General features: G+C 36.5%; 1 protein-coding gene across 2 annotated transcripts in view; it reads right to left on the bottom strand.

The window, feature by feature from the left end:
• LOC150096523 (glycosyltransferase 1 domain-containing protein 1-like) overlaps nucleotides 1-17057 on the bottom strand; it is a 171689-nt gene that overhangs the window by 53539 nt on the left and 101093 nt on the right. For both annotated transcript variants that reach the window (XM_090408433.1, XM_090408432.1), the window contains exon 7: nucleotides 11557-11600. In XM_090408433.1, the coding sequence (XP_090264559.1) occupies nucleotides 11557-11600 (44 nt within the window). The remainder of the gene's footprint in view (nucleotides 1-11556; nucleotides 11601-17057) is intronic.

The raw sequence follows: 17057 nt of genomic DNA on the forward strand, positions 1-17057 counted from the left end.
TTCAGCATAGTTATTCTTGTAATGGTCGGGAGCCATGTAAAAACAGTAAAAATCGAAAGATATCCAATGGAATATATAGAGAACAGTAATGAAATTCTTATACAGACAATCTCGAAATGGAGTAAGATTAGTAACACACAAAAAGATTTATCAGGTGAAGATCCAAACTGGTTTTCTGATGATGTCACCTCCACGATGGATATGAAGATGCCCGTACCAAATTTTGTCAACACTGGTACAACCCGAGTTATGGTAAACTATCCCGGAGTACAAAAGCAGTACCTGAATTGTGGTTCACATGATCACTTAAGTGGTAACTGCCCCAAATCTAAATGTTTCAACTGCATGGAGATCAGACATGTAACTAATCAGTGTCTCAAACCCTGTCAGAAATGTGAAAGTTCTTAACACCATGTTAACACCTGTCCTTTTAGAACTTCTGCTGGAAGAGTGGGAGCACCGATAGAGCCAATTAGAACACCGTATATATATATCAGAGAGGCACAATGAAGAGTTCCCAGATCTTCCAATTCAGTCTAGTAATGACAGTGCTTTTAAACAAACTACACTTGATAAATCACAAGAAGTGCATGATCAAATCAGCTAGAAATTAACCCCAAAATTACAGAACACAGGAGTCACTTTTCAGTCAAATATGGAAGGCACAACATCAAATGAAATTACCAATAATGAATCTAGTATAACAACTGAACAGATACAAGACAAAATGCAAAAATATGAAACTGTTCTACAAGGAGAAACAGGAGAAGAAACAGAAAAGCAAGTAAGACAACTGAAAGAGCTTAATATGCAGACAAGATCATCAAAAAGGAAAGATGAATTAACAAAAAAAAATAAAAAGAAAAAAGAAACTACACCTAAAAGAAAAAGAAGTCATAAAAAATGTAAAGATGAAGAAAATTGTGGATCGTCAAATGAAAACTTTTCAGGCTCAGAAGAGTTTACGAACTATGAAGAACCATCTCATGCTAATAAAGGAAAAGCAAGAAATACAATTAAAGAAAAAATAATAAAGTTGACTGATTCAAGGTTTTCTCAATATGATTACCATCTACATGAAAATAAAATAACTAGCTTCCAAATCAAGAATGCTAGGCATGAAATTGAAATAATGGAAAGTAGTTGTAAAAAACTGGAAAACAGGCAGGCTACACAAATGCTCCTTCACAGATTAAAGACCTCATCAGGTTCATCCAAATTATACAAGACTTACGAGTGACACTTCACTAATCATAGCCTCTCCTTTCTGCATTGCCTCATTAAATGTATGAGGATTCCAAAGGCAAATTAAACAAGAAACTATAGGAAACTTATTCTACACCAGAATATCAGGTTTCTGTTTTTTCCATGAAACATACTTCTGGATATAAAGATATAAAAACTTTAACAGATAGAGGTAGGGGTAGGAGTTCTTATTCTCGTCCCCCTCCTTGGGCCATTCTGTAATATCCAAAGGGATGCAGAAGGGAGAATCTTGACAATAGACTGGAAATACTGTGGATGTGTAATAAGGTTTATAAATGTTTATGCTCCATCCAGTGGAACATTTAGATGAAAATTCTTCCAGGAATTGGAGCCATATTTATACAGGGCTCACTACATCATAGCAGCTGGAGACTGGAATTGTATTTAAAACCCCATATTAGACAAAATAGGAGGATACCCCCAGGAGTGGAAAAGTGGGATATGCACAATTAAAAACATGTTCTCAACAATGCTCAACTAGTAGACACATGGAGGATTCCCAATCTCCAGGCTTACACATACATGAATTAAGGTATTGGTACCTTATAAATAGGCACCAATATATATTCCCTTATAAATAGGATAATTCAGATGAAACATCTTGACATCAAGATGTCAGATGATAACCCAGTTTTACTTAAGTTCCACTGCATGGAACAAGTACAGATCAATTCTGGACCATGAAGATTTCCACCAGATTTTTTGTTGTTCTTTTCAACAAATTCTAGACCCTCTGTTCAAATTGGAATAATGTTACCTGGAATTGGGATATGTGGTTAAAATTCAAACACGCAATAAAACAAAATATGATGGAAATGGAGAAAGGAACAGGCTTTCCTCAAAAGAAAAAAGTTGAAAGACCTATATAAAAGAGAGAAGCTGGTTCGTAATAAACCAATGCAATGGTATAGAATATAGCAACATTGTCAGAAATACTAACATAGAGATAGAAGTGGAAAGGCAGAAACAAGTAAAAGAAATTTTAAAATAAGAATACAACAGCACTTAGCAGATTGCCCTTCAGCTGCATTCTTCAAAAGACAATTCACTAAATTCCACAAAGAAAGGACTATCACTCAAATCTGCATTATTGATTAAGACATGTCCACCACTCAAGACATTCTTGACTCCTTTCAAAAAAAAAAAAACTACAAAAATCTGTTTGAAGACAACATTTTAGGAATGGAAGCTGACATAGGGACCGTAGCGGAAGAACTTCGGCGGGAGTTTATGAAAATGAAAAATGACCTTCATCTTCTTCATGTGGAAGTGATTGGTAAGGAGATACTGGAAGTTAAAGCTGAGTTTAATGTGTTAAACAGAGAAATTAGGACTATAGAGATTACTTTAGCTGAAGTAACTAGAACAGGATTACATATGGGTGAGTCTTTGGTGAATGATTCAGTAATAAATAGTATGGGAGTGATTGGGAGTCAACAAAATAAAACCACAAGTGGCCTAGAAGAGATGAGATGTAGTGAGAGTGGGGGGGGGGGTAAGTAATAGAGAGTTGAGTAATGAAGCTGGGAGAGTCATGCTGAATAGCGTAGAGAATGAGTCCATGAGTGTGGACTTGAATGAAGTTAAGAGTGGTAAAATATATGGTGATTCTATGATTAAGGGTATGGAGAGTGGTATGCATGAGGAGTGCTTGGCTGATGGGACAATAGAAAGAGTGGCTTTAGCAATAAAGAGAGGGCATGAAGCAGACAAGATGATAGTTATGGTGGGTACGAATGACCTGAGAGGTAGTATAAATCGGGTAGGAAAAGATTTAAGAACATTATTAGATATTGTGAAGAGGAAAAGTGTCAATGGGAGGATTGTGTGTGTGCTGCCTCGTTTTGACAATTACGAGTTAAGTAAACGAGCAATGATAATGAATGATATGATTGCAAGAATGTGCAAAAAAAAGAGGTCTGGAGTTTGTTGATGTTTGGAGTGTGTTTGAAGGAAAAAGGCAGTTGTATGCTAGAGATGGCCTGCATCTTAACATGGAAGGACATAAGCGATTGAAGAAGTTATTGTTTTCTGAACAGGTTGAAGTTATTGGGCAGGGAAACTAATATTGAAAAGGTTGAATGTAAGAGAGAGAAACTTTAGCACTGATTGTGTATTTATTGATCCTTATAGGCAGAATAAATTGCAGAAGAGAGGGGATAAAAATCGGCATAGGACTACGGTAGTTAGTGACTTATATATCAGTTCTAAAGCCGGTACAAGATCTAGAGGGAATCTGCAATTTTTGTATACCAATGCTAGAAGCATTCGAAATAAGAGAGAAGAATTTTTGGCATTAGTCAGTGAAATCTCACCAAAAGTTGTAGGCATTAGTGAAACTTGGCTGTCAGCAGAAGATGTGGTCACTGGAATTGAATGTGATGGGTACAGTATTTTCAGGGAGGATAGAGAAGATAGAACAGGAGGAGGAGTACTGTTGATGATAGCTGATGTGTTGCAGCCAAAGAAAGTAGTATATCATGATGATAGACATGTGAATGAGAGTTCATTTGAGGCAGTCTGGTGCGAAATAGTGACCAACGCAACCAAATATACAGTTGGATGCTGCTATAGGCCAGGGAGTACGGGGGGAGATATTGAATTCATGCATCAGCAACTTAGTGCAATGAGTGAAGGCTTAGTGATTATTATGGGGGATTTTAATTATGGTGATATCAATTGGAAGGAGGAAATATCACGTAGCAAAATGGAAATGGAGTTCATACATCTTCTACGAGATAATTACTTGAAACAGCACATAACTGAAGGGACACGTGGTGTGAGAGTGTTGGACCTGGTTATTGGTTCAGAGGTTATATGCATAAGTAAGGTGTCCTCGTTACCTCCAGTTGGTGAAAGTGATCATGTGGTATTGACTTGGGAGGTTGCAAAATCTGTGGATTTTTCTATTAAGAAGGGGTATGTACGGAACTACAGGTTAGGCAATTATAACAAGCTTCGGAGTGAGCTTGCAGCCATCCCATGGCAGAACATATTGCAAGGGAAAGATGTTAACAGTGCTTGGGATAAAATCAGCGGGTATCTGAGGAAAGCAATATCAGATTGTGTCCCCATGGTCAGGAGGTCAAACAAGGCAGGCATTAGATGGATGAGCAGTAGTATCAAGCTTGAACTGCAAAAAAAGAAAATGTCATGGAGAATTTACAAGGAGAAAGGCAATCAGGACACCCATGAGCAGTACAAGGCTCAAGCTAGGAAGGTTACCAGCATAGTAAGAAAAGCTAAATCAAATTATGAGAAGACCTTAGCCAAAGAGATCAAGGGTAATCCCAAAGAGTTCTTCCGCTATGTGGCAAGTAAGAGGAAGAATGACTTCGGAAGGATAACCTTAGTGGGTGCTGATGGTATTGAGGTGACAAAATCAGATGTAATAGTCGGGTTACTGAGTGATCACTTTTCAAAAGTCTATCACCCAAGTGAGGACATCTCTATACCCGTAGCAATACCTAATGTGAGAATTGAAGCTAAAGAATCAGCGGTATTAAATATATTGCAAAACTTAAATGCAAACACTGCGGTAGGCTTAGATGGAATATCAGCTCGGGTGCTGCGTGAATGTGCAAATGAATTGTCAACCCCTCTTACTTGGATATTTAATTTAAGTTTGAACTCTGGTATGGTCGTCCCTAGGGAGTGGAAGTTAGGCAAAGTGGTTCCTTTGCATAAGGGTGGCTCTAAAACTGCGGTATTAAATTACAGACCAATCACCATCTCAGGAGTAGTGGTAAAAGTATTGGAAAAGTTGGTTAAAGACAAAATTCAAGAATGGGTGGATCAGGATATGATACTCTATAGAGGCCAACATGGTTTTGTTAAAGGTAGATCCTGCCTTAGCAATTTATTAACTATTCATAATAGAATAACATCTGAGTTGGACAAAGGAACTGGCTACACAGTGGTACTTCTGGATTTTGCTAAGGCTTTTGACAGGATACCCCATAGAACACTGTTACGCAAATTGGAGCAGATGGGAATGGATATTAAATTGGTGATATGGATAGGAGAATGGCTCAGGGAGAGATACCATAAGATGGTGTATGGAGGAGCCGAATCCAGAATGAGGCAGGTGACCAGTGGTGTGCCTCAGGGCTCTGTGCTTGGGCCAATGTTGTTTAATTTGTATATAAATGATATAGGAAACGGCTTAAAGGGAGATATTCAGTTGTTTGCTGATGATGCAAAGTTGTGTAGTGCAATAAAAAATCAAGCTGATGTTGAAAGTTTGCAGGAGGATTTAAATAAGCTGGTAAAATGGGCAAAAGAAAATGGATGTCAGTTCAATGTTGAAAAGTGTAAAGTCATGCATTTTGGGATTAAAAGATTACCAGCTGTGTACTACATCGATGGAAAGGTACTCCAAGAGATTGATGAGGCTAGAGACTTAGGGGTATTGGTAGATAGGGAGATGAAGTTCAGAGGACACATTGCTAAGGTGTCCAAGATTGCACACAGGATTACTTGGTTGTTGAGGAACACACTGACATCCAGAGATAAAGAGGTTATTATTCCCCTTTATAAAGCATTGATACTTCCACATTTGGATTACTGTGCTCAGGTCTGGTCACCTGGATTCCTTGGAGATGAGGAGGCTGTGGAGAGGGTTCAGAGAAGAGTGACCAAGTTGGTGAGTGATATAAAACATACTCCCTACAATGATAGATTGAGAGCTTGTGGATTGCAGAGATTGGTTGATAGGCGAAGAAGAGGGGATATGATAGAAACATTCAAATTACTAAAAGGTTTTTATAGGATTGATGCAGGGGAAATGTTTCAGCTGTGTGATAGTGATGGAAGAACAAGAGGTCATCTCTGGAAATTAACGAAGAGTGTGGTTAACAAAGGTGTCAGAACAAGGTTTTTTGCCTGGAGGGTGGTGAATGAGTGGAATTCATTGCCTGACTTAGTTGTGAGTCGTCTGTAAATGAATTCAAGAAGAGATATGACAGATATTGTTTTGCTAGTTTGGGTCTCCCGCGATGAGTCTACTGACTCCATGGAGATACCCGTAATAATAATAATAATAATAAAGACAATAGTACTGTTGTCTTCAAACAGTACTATTGTCTTCAAAGACAATAGTACTGTTGGAAATTATAATTCTTGGAACATTAATGAATTTCCTGTTCATATCCAAGCTGGACTTAACAGACCCATAACAATATCTGAAGTTACCATAGCCTATAAAGAATGCCAAACAAGAAAATCCCCAGGACCTGATGGTCTAGGGATAAAACTTTCTCACGAAGCCTGGGATTTTATTCTTCCCATTCGAGTTATACTATTTAATTCTTTTCTCTTGTCAGGACACATACCAAGTGAATTTGTAGCAAGTCATACCATCGTCATTCCAAAACCTAACAGAGATCACATCTTAATCAGCAGCTGGAGACCGATTTCTTTATCTAATACTAACTACAAGATATTTTTCTGCATTATCAATAACAGGCTCAAAGTGGGAATGAGATAAATAATTAAAGGCGCATAGGTGTATGGAGTTCCAGGATGAGCAGTAGAATTTAATCTGTTTCTGCTACATGATCTAATCTGCTTAGTTAATACGAAAAAGCAGTCGAAGGCAGTGCTATCAGTAGACCTTACTCAAGCATTTGATAATGTCTGGCATCCCTTTCTGTTCCACATCCTCCAGCAAATTGGTGTAGGTAAAAAGCTGCTATCTGTTATTTATCAAAGGAGCCTATGCCAATTCACCTACCCACTTCCTATTAATGGTTCCTGTCAGAGCCAGTCAAAATTTGAAAAGGAGTCAAGCTACCCTCTTAGTCCACTGCTCTTTGCATTGGTTCTTGAACCTTTCTTATAGGAAGTCAACAATACACATGCTGGGCAAGGAATAACAGTTCCTTCAACTATGAAAGAAAATAAGGTATTAGCATATGCCAATGATGTAGTGGGTACTTTGAAGGATAATGATTCCATATATATCTTTTTAAAGTGCCCACCAAATGAATTAATTACTAATGCAGAAAAGACAAAATGAAACGTTTTTGGAAAGTGGGATCTTGGAGGCATTCCTTTTGGACTAACCCTAAGAGAGAACTCCTCATTATACTTGGAATCCCCTTCTCCACTCACCCAATATTACCAGTTCAAGAACTTATATATAAAAACTTTGAAACCTTAGAAGACTGGAAAATAGGGCCACTTTCCTTTTTCTTCTAAAGTCATAGCACTCAAAACCATAATCTTTCCTGCTCAGTTGTACATAATAAATATTACAGACATCACAGAAGCTGAAGAAAAGCAATTATACAGTAACCTTGTGCAATTTTTTTGGTCCAGTTCATACCAAGAAGTTAAAAAGGAATTTCTTCAACCATTAAAGAAGCATGGAAGATTTGAACTTCCAGTCTTAAAATTATGCTATTTAAGCAATACAGCTTCAAAAATCCATAAAATATTGCACACCAATCATACATGTGCAAGCCTTCTCCTGTACTACCTGGGGTATTCATCTTCACCTGTTTGGAGTAAATGATTTTAAAGGTCCAAAAGCTGAGATTGTTCCTAAATACTACAATACTCTGTGATAATTCTAAGACTGCTACAACACTCTGGCATTGATATTCTTTCCATTAAAAAAAGTAAAATTTGGTATAAAGAAATCTTTAATCTTTTTCACCGTGAACTTCCACAGTTGGGTACTGACAGCAACACTTTGTTTCATAACTTATTGAAGTTCCAAGGACATCCTAACAGGAGGGATCTTACTTGGAGAATTGCATGTAGCTGCCTTCCAGTCAATACCGTCAAATGGAGGTACTTTAACATTGGAGATCCAATCCATGACATATGTATTGGAAACAGTAGAACATGCATTCTACAGCTGCCCTCTTGCCCTGTGTATTTGGAACATATTGTGTAATGTGCTGGGCATTCCGTTAGTTACAACAGAACAGGTTATGTTTTCGCAGTACCCACCACCTGTCAGCAATAGGAAGAGAATTTTGATTTTTATAATTAATGAATTAAAATATCATTTATAGAAGGTTAGAAAGAAACATGGATTTGAAAACCAGCAATATGACATCCAAATGCTTTATAATGTTGTACTGTGGAAATTTTATTGTTCAGTCAGACGATTTTTGTATTTAGAAAGAAGCATTAGAGGAGATTGCAGGCGTAGACTTCTGTGGCTAATTGGTTCAAAAGACATATTTTGGTGATTACACCACACTTTTTATTATTCAGTTATACAACATACTGAAATAATAGTTCCCGACAAGTTTTGTAAATCGTAGGATTTACATCTTCAGGGGTAAATAGTATAACTTAAAGTTTAAACAAGAGAAATTAATAAATACAAATCATAACCGTCTGGCTATTCATAAACTCAAATAACAGAATGCAGATATAAAACATTATTGATGTTGAACAATACTGGACGATGTCACTTGTTCTTGTTCTCGTTCATACAGTCTGAGCTCAGATTGAGGTAGATTTTTTATTAGAGCTGACCACACTTGGAGAATTAAACCTTGATTTTTATTGCATTGGGTTGGGTTTTTTAGCATATTAGCAGCTTCTTTAAATTTTCTTATGTAGCAGTTGTTTTCTATGTATGACATTGTTGTTTTTTCCAGAGTACATCGTGTCCAGTGGAAGTGGTATGGAAAGCAAGACCCGTTTTTTGTTCTCTTTTATTGTACATCTTTTTGGTGTTCAGCCATGCGTTATTTCTCCAGATCTTCCTGTCTATCCTACGTAGCAAATCCCGCAAGAGTAATGGATTTTGTAGACTCCTGGTTTTTAAACAGGATGATGAGGTGGTTTTGGTGGATGTAGGAATCTTGAGATTTTTTCCATAGGAAGGAAGGCTACTTTTACGTTGTGTTTGTTCATTAATTTGGCTAGCTTATCTGTAACATTTTTGATATAAGGAAGCAAGATTGCGTTTTTGTAATCCTGTTTTATTGTGTTGTTAGTTGGAGGCATTTTAAGGATTCTCTTGATGGTTTTTGTTTCATACCCATTCTGTTGGAGGATTTGTGTTAAGTATTTTAGTTCTTCATTACATCTTTCTTGTGTGCTGGAGATATTGTATGCTCTGTCTCGAAGAGTTTTAATTAAGCTTATTTTTTGTGATGGATGGTGGTGTGAGGCTGCATTTAGAAATCTTCCTGTGTTGGTCGGCTTTCTATATACTGAGAAGGAGAGTTTATTTTCTTCATTAACTTCTAAGAGAATATCTAGAAAAGGAAGTTTTCTATTTTCTTCTTGTTCTAAAGTGAATTTTATGGTGTTGTGCAAATTGTTGAGATGATCTTTAAAATTGATAAGTTCATCTGTTGTTCCATTCCATATGATGAAAATATCGTCTACATAGCGTAGCCATATTTTTGGTTTTTTATGGTAATTCTTTAGAGCATTGTTTTCAAATTTTTCCATAAATAGGTTTGCTAATACCAGTGATAATGATGAACCCATGGCCAGTCCTTCTTTTTGTTCCCAGATTCTGTCTTGATAGGTGAAAAAACTATTGTTTATACACTGTTTAAAAAGATCTAAGATGTCTGGAGGGAAGAGGTCTTCTAGGAGATTCAAAATTCCTTGTCTCGGGACATTTGTAAACAAGCTGATAATTATAGGAGATACCAAATTTTTGAATGTGTACACCACCCAAATGTGTACACCACCCACGTTATGCAATATCCACCAGGGGGCGATAAAATTCTGTCTGTTTTTGCTATGAGAGAGTTTTTAAATAGTTCCATCCTCTTAATAATTCAATGTGGTCTTATAGTCAATTGCAGAAAAGAATGGAGAACAATCCCAGGCAGAGAAGGCCAACTCAAGGTGGTTAACTCAGATAAGGCTAGCCACCTGGGTATCAGTCATCTTTGCGCTTTAGTTACAATTGGTCTTTTGGTCGTTCATCTATATGAGATTGGTGAAAAAGGAAAACTGATAGCCTTTGGCTATATGATATAAAAAAGCTGAGGTCTTTTCTCTATCTCTCATATTATATATCTGTCTTTTCTTTCTCCTAGTACTATCAGACTCTCTCTCTCTCTCTCTCTCTTGCACCCTTATACCAACTACCCTAGGTCTATGATGAGCACCCTTTATTTATTTATTTTCACTTCAATAAAGGTCGAAACTGGTCTGGGTAGTGGCCCTTTCTATAATGCATTACAGGATACTAAGGCAATTGATGTGAAGTCATTAGCGTCTATATATAAGTAGCCCAGTCATGAAATGAATTCATGCAAACTTTGTTTGCTTATACTTGGATAACGGATGAAACCAAGAATATAATTTCTTGGTATCTTTAATTCATAATCCTCATATCATTTTTAACACTCTCCACTGCATCAGTATCATAATGGAAACCAGACCTGCACACAATAGTCCAAGTGAGGTCTTATCACGGCCTTGTAAAGAGGCAAAATGATATCCAGATCTTCATATGTCAAAGTTTTTTCAGCATTGCAATTATCTTTTGAGTTGTATTTGCCATCTTTACTACATGGTCCCTGAATTTCAACTTCCTATCTACTAACACTCCAAGATCCCTAGCCTGATCACACCTAGCATAATCACACCAACATAATATGACATTGAATATTTAATCATGCCAAAGTGCATTACTTTACATTTACTGACATTGAACTGACATCCATTTCCCCATGCCCACAATTCCAGCTTATTCAAACCTACTTATCTTTGCATCATCAGCAAACAGCTGTATGTCACTTGTAAAATCCTTTCCATGTTATGGAATGAATATAAAGAGAAGTACAATGAGTAGTAAAGAGCAGATTAGAAGAGTAACAAATATGGTTAGGAAAGCAAATCAGATTATACGAGGAAATTAGCCAAAATGCCAAAAGAAATCACGTAGATACTTACCCTCAAAAAAGCACCAGCCATGTCAAATTAATACTCTTTCTGACATAAACATGTTTAATACAGGGGCAGTGCCATTGTAATAAAAGAATCAATGTTTTCTGCTGATTATCTAATATTAAGCGCTACATGAAGAGTTCAGAAAATCCTATCAACTCTATGTTTTCTATAAAAATTCAACTGTTGCATCATTCTTATGACTGCATTACCTTGGAAATGAAACAAGAGGGAAGAATATCAAGCATTATGACCAGTAAGGAAGTGAATCAGTTATAATTTATTTGTGTACATATTTTTCTTTCACATATTTGTAACAAATTCAACTTTCTAAATGGATTCACAATCATTGTCATCATTAACAGAAAATGGTTCACAACATTTACTTGTAATTTTTAATCTTACTTTGCTATAGTTTCCACCACAGTAGTATAATATGCTTCATCTCGCTAAAGAGAGTTAAGAAAAAAAAATAGGAAAAAATATTAATTGCTTTTCAAAGCAATTGAGAATTTTTTATGCAATAAAAGTGAAAATAAAAACAGACTAATCTTTAATATAATAATTATTATTATTATTATGGAGCTACCCTCCATGAAGTCGTCTGACAATTCATCATCGGAGGTTCTTTCAACTGACAACATATTTTATCATACTGAATCTTCAAATCCTTAAACACTCCTTATATTAACAACATATTCTAGTAATGTGTTCTATTCACTTACAATTCTCCATGTAAAAAAAATCTACTCTTCACACCCCTCTTCACCACACACTTACATAAACTTCCAGGGGATGGCCTCTAGCTCCTCCCCTTCTTGCCTTCTACTCTTTTTATAATCCAATCTAGATTAATCCAATAAAATCCTCTCACTAACTTATACGTCTCTATTATATCATCTCTTTTCCTCCTATCCACCAAACTCTGCAATCCAAATTCCTTCAACCTCTCTCCATAGGCAACATTTCAGAGCCCTGATATTGTCTTAGTTACTCATCTCTGGATCTTCTCTGATGTTTCCACATCCCAATGAAAACCAGGTGACCATATCTGAGCACAGTAGTCCAAGTGTAGTCTCACAAGTGCTTTATACAGTGGCACAGCCACCTCCTTATCCCTACATGTTAGTGTACGTCTTATCATGGTGGCAATATGATGTGCAATCTTTGCAAAATTTGCAATATTATTATTATTATTATTATTATTACGGGCAACTCCAGGGAGTCATTAGACTCATCGAGGGAGGCCCCAAATCATTTTCATCACAACTATTCGACATTCATACAGTATCTATCATACCTCGCCTTAAACTCATTCACTGTTCACAGCATCCACCACAGACTCAGGGAGCGCATTCCACTCATTCACTACTCTAAAAGTAAAGAACCCAGCTCTAACACCTTTACTAACCACACTTTTGCCCAGTTTCCATGGATGTCCCCTAGTCCTCCCACAACCAGCCCTGTTCTCAAAAATATCTTCTGAATTAATTTTATAGAAACCCTTCAGTAATTTGAATGTCTCAATCATATCTCCCCTCCTCCGCCTATCAATCAATTTTTGCAACCCACAAATCCTCAACCTGTTCTCATACGGTTCATTCCACAGACCTGCTATCATCTTGGTCACTCGCCTCTGGATCCTCTCCACCTCCTCCCCATCAAGAAGAAACCTAGGTGACCAAATCTGAGCACAGTAGTCGAGATGAGGTCTTATCAAGGCTCGATACAGAGGAACAATAACCTGCTTGTCTCTGCTTGTCAACGTATTCTTCAGCAACCAAGTGATTTGATGAGCTGATTTGGCCACTTTTGCAATGTGTCCCCTAAATTTCAATTCAATAAATTTCAATTGTCCCCTAAATTAAATATGCACTCTAAACTCCAGACTGTTGTCAACCATCACTCCTAGATCTCGAATTTCATCAGTTTCCTGCAGCACAGTGCCATCAATATAGTTACACAGCCTTATATTTCTGCACTTCAAAATGCAATATCTCGCACTTATTAATATTAAAACTATGGCCCCTACTCATCTGTCCAAGCAGCACTTATTAATGTTAAAACTACAACCCCACTCACTTATCCAAGCCAAAATTCTATTCAAATCTTCCTGAAGGGAATTAACATCAGCAATATTACTTATAATTCTCCTTAACTTTGCATCATCAGCAAATGACTGAAGATTCCAGGTCAGTTCATCAACCCAATCTTGTATTCTATTCCTAACCAATCTCTCCAATACCTTGGCTACAACCATGGTTATACAGACTTCTGTGTAACTGGAAATTTCTGTCCTAGGACCATGCTTGTGGAGTGGTACTGTTCTGCCTTCTTTCTACTTAAGAAGCTTACCCGCTGCAAAACTTTCATTAAATAACCAGGTCAAGAACAAGCTAACTGTTATGCACATTCTTTAAAAATACATGGTGATATATCATCCATTCCCACAGCCTTATTAACATTTAACCCAATCACAATACCTGATAAACCTCTGATTCTTTCACTTTCAATTCTCCTAATACTTGCCTCCCTTCTGCATATGCACAACATCATTTACACCAGTAAATGATGCTGTGCATATGCAGAATGAAATTCTGCTGCCTGCCATGGCTATCCACCAGTCAATCTGCCATAATTATTCTTCCTCTTGCCATATAGGAGAAGAATTCACCTGATCAGGACTAACTGTTTTGTACCTCCTACATAACATTTTCTTTTCCAACATAGCTTGTTCGATTTCACTGTTCATCAATTTTACTCCTATTCTATTTACTCTTGCTTAACTCTTGGTATGAATTATGCTTTGCTTGTGTCAGATACTGTCTTATGTATTCCCATGCGCAGTCAACATCTTTTCTGCATGGGTCATCATCCCAATGTATCCAAGTCAGTTGACTACAAAACTTCCCATTATCACAATGTTATAATTCCACATATATATTTCTTGTTTCACCACTTCTGAAACAAGTACTTCATAATCACTCTCACCAATCAGTGATAGTGTTAATACCTCATTAGCAACTACATGTCATGAATTAAATTAAAGATGCCAAGAAATTATATTCTTGGCATCTTTTAATTTATTAAAATTTGTTAATATTTTTGAACGGGCACCTCCATGGAGTCCAAAGACTCATCACAGGAAACTCAAACTATCCACACAACCTATCACACCTCTCCTTGAACCTATTAACACAAAAAACACTCAACTGCCTCTGGCAACCCATTTCACTCATTCACAACTCTCCAAGCAAAAAATATAGTCCCCACACCCCTACTAACCACAACTTTCATGTTGAATTTTAATGGAATAATTTAGAGCACAAAGAGAAATAAGTAAACCAGTTTAATCAATTTCAATATTTTGTCTCAGTCAAAGAGACATCATCAGGAATACAATGTTAAAATTGTAATAACATACACAAAAACACATACACAAGGAACAATAAATGGAAGAAATGAAGTAGAATAAATGAAGACTGAAGTCCTATGAAGGCCTTTAAGTCCTTTTATTCTACCTAATTTCTTCCACTACTGATTATCTTTGGCCATACTGACTTGATGCAGCGAACTCAGTTCTCTGATTTCGAATGATTCTTACATTTGTATATAAATATAACATCCTTCTGCCTCAAAGATGGGATTGCTATAGTGGTATATATTCTCTACCTCTAGCTGCTATACAACATCTCTGTTTTTGGTACACAATAAATAACGAAAAAACTCACGTAGAAAGATTATTTATTAGTATAATTTTCGCCTGTGTGTCACAGGCATCTTCAGTACATTAAGCTCAAAATTAAACACTAACTGACAATTCCAAAAAGCGCCACCTAAGTAGCTGGTGTAAGATAACTAAAAAGGTCAATAACTCTCCTTAAAAAAAAAAAAAAAAAAAAAAAAAAAAAAAAAAAAAAATTAATACAATAAAAAGTTAGGAAAGATTAGCTGATTTGTAAAGTACTATCTCCCATAAAGGGGATAGACGTAAGCCGTCGGATCTGTTTAAGTTAGGAGAATGAAGTAGAGTTTCACGTTTCTTTATAAAGGCGTTCCATGAGAAACTGACTTTTGTGAAGAACTCTTGTCTTTCTCCAATGAACTACTCAAAGAACTTTGAGTAGTTTTAATATGTCTTCCTCTTCAAACAGAGGAAATAACACGCATTACTATCCCTTATATACAAGGCATCAGTGAACGTATAGCAAAAGTTTTAAAACCACTGAATATTTTTGTTGCCTTTCGACCGTTTAGAAAAATCTCCACCTTTCTCACTTCTCCTAAGGACAAGCTTCCACATCTTAATCATCCAGGTGTCTACCAGATTCCGTGCTCTTGTGGATTATCTTTTCGGACAAACGGGAAGATCTGCCTCTATTCGGCTAGAAGAACACCAATCTTATATTGAATACTTTAAACCTGAAAAGTCTGGACTTTCTGAACACGCCATCTTCACTAGACACAGAGTTCATTGGAGAAAGACAAGAGTTCTTCACAAAAGTTAGTTTCTCATGGAACGCCTTTATAAAGAAACATGTGAAATTCTACTTCATTCTCCTAACTTAAACAGATCCGACGGCTTACGTCTATCCCCTTTATGGGAGATAGTACTTTACAAATCAGCTAATCTTTCCTAACTTTTTATTGTATTAATTTTTTTTTTTTTTTTTTTAGGAAAGTTATTGACCTTTTTAGTTATCTTACACCAGCTACTTAGGTGGCACTTTTTGGAATTCTCAGTTCGTGTTTAATTTGGAGCTTAATGTACTGAAGATGCCTGTGACACACAGGCGAAAATTATACTAATAAATAATCTTTCTACGTGAGTTTTTTCTGTTATTTATTGTGTACCGATATGTCTACTCACGGTTTACCTCTTTTAAAACTTATCTCTGTTTTTGATCTGACCACTCCCGTTTCCCTGATTCTGACTGCCATTCATACCTGTCCCATCCTCACCCTTAAGTATTCCATCACCTTGTCCTGCTGTAATCATATCTTCAATCTCATATCCATCTTCCTCTTGCTATACAACCCACTTATTTGTGCTGTCCTGTTTCATAAGCCCGTTTGATTGTTAGCTACATTAACTTCTTGATTCTGTGCCTTCACAGCAAGCAAGCAAGAGCTTTTCTAAATGTCAAACACCAAACACATTCAAATGAAATCCATCAACTTTAAATCATTTCAACGTCTCCCTTCAAATTCACTGCACAGATTCATAAATTGAACTCCTTTTGCCTCACACAACTATGCCATCATGCTATTTGTTATCTTCTTCACTCTCCTTCTCAACTGGGCAACATGCTAATGATTTTCCCAACAACACTATTATCTTTTACTTCCAACAACAACTTCAAGTCTCTATCAACATTCCTTTTTTTCACCAATTCATTTGTGCCCATGACTACCATTAATTCTGATGCCTGCACTTTCCTTTTCTGCAAAGCATTAGTTATTTTCTTCAATGTTCCACCAGGAAAGCATATTTTGTGTACTTTATTATTTATCACATCTCTAATGATTCAGTCCTCATACAATGCTATATGATTATCCTTTGACTATTCCTCAATAATACTAATTTCCTCCTCTCATTCACTTCAGTCCATCTCTTTTTTAGATGTTTAATTTCATCTTCCAGATGCTTCATTTCATTTTTTATCAACTTTTGTCTGAGCTCTTCCACTACATTCTGTTTATTATTATGGCTAGCACTTGATTGTAATATTTGTTTACTACCTGTGATGCTAGCTCATATTTTGAAATGCTCTAACCTAGCATTACACTTTTCGCATACATTAATTGCTTTCCTGCTTTTTTTCACTCTAACAGTCGACAAATCTTTCACCTTTTTTGATACATATATGAAACAATTCATGCAGTGCATCTACTGGGAAGAATCC

This window comes from Typopeltis vanoorti, chromosome 18 (genome assembly GCF_054136105.1).
Source record: "Typopeltis vanoorti isolate ZY-2024b chromosome 18, IOZ_Tvanoo_1.0, whole genome shotgun sequence".
NCBI classification, from domain to species: Eukaryota; Metazoa; Arthropoda; class Arachnida; order Uropygi; family Thelyphonidae; genus Typopeltis; species Typopeltis vanoorti.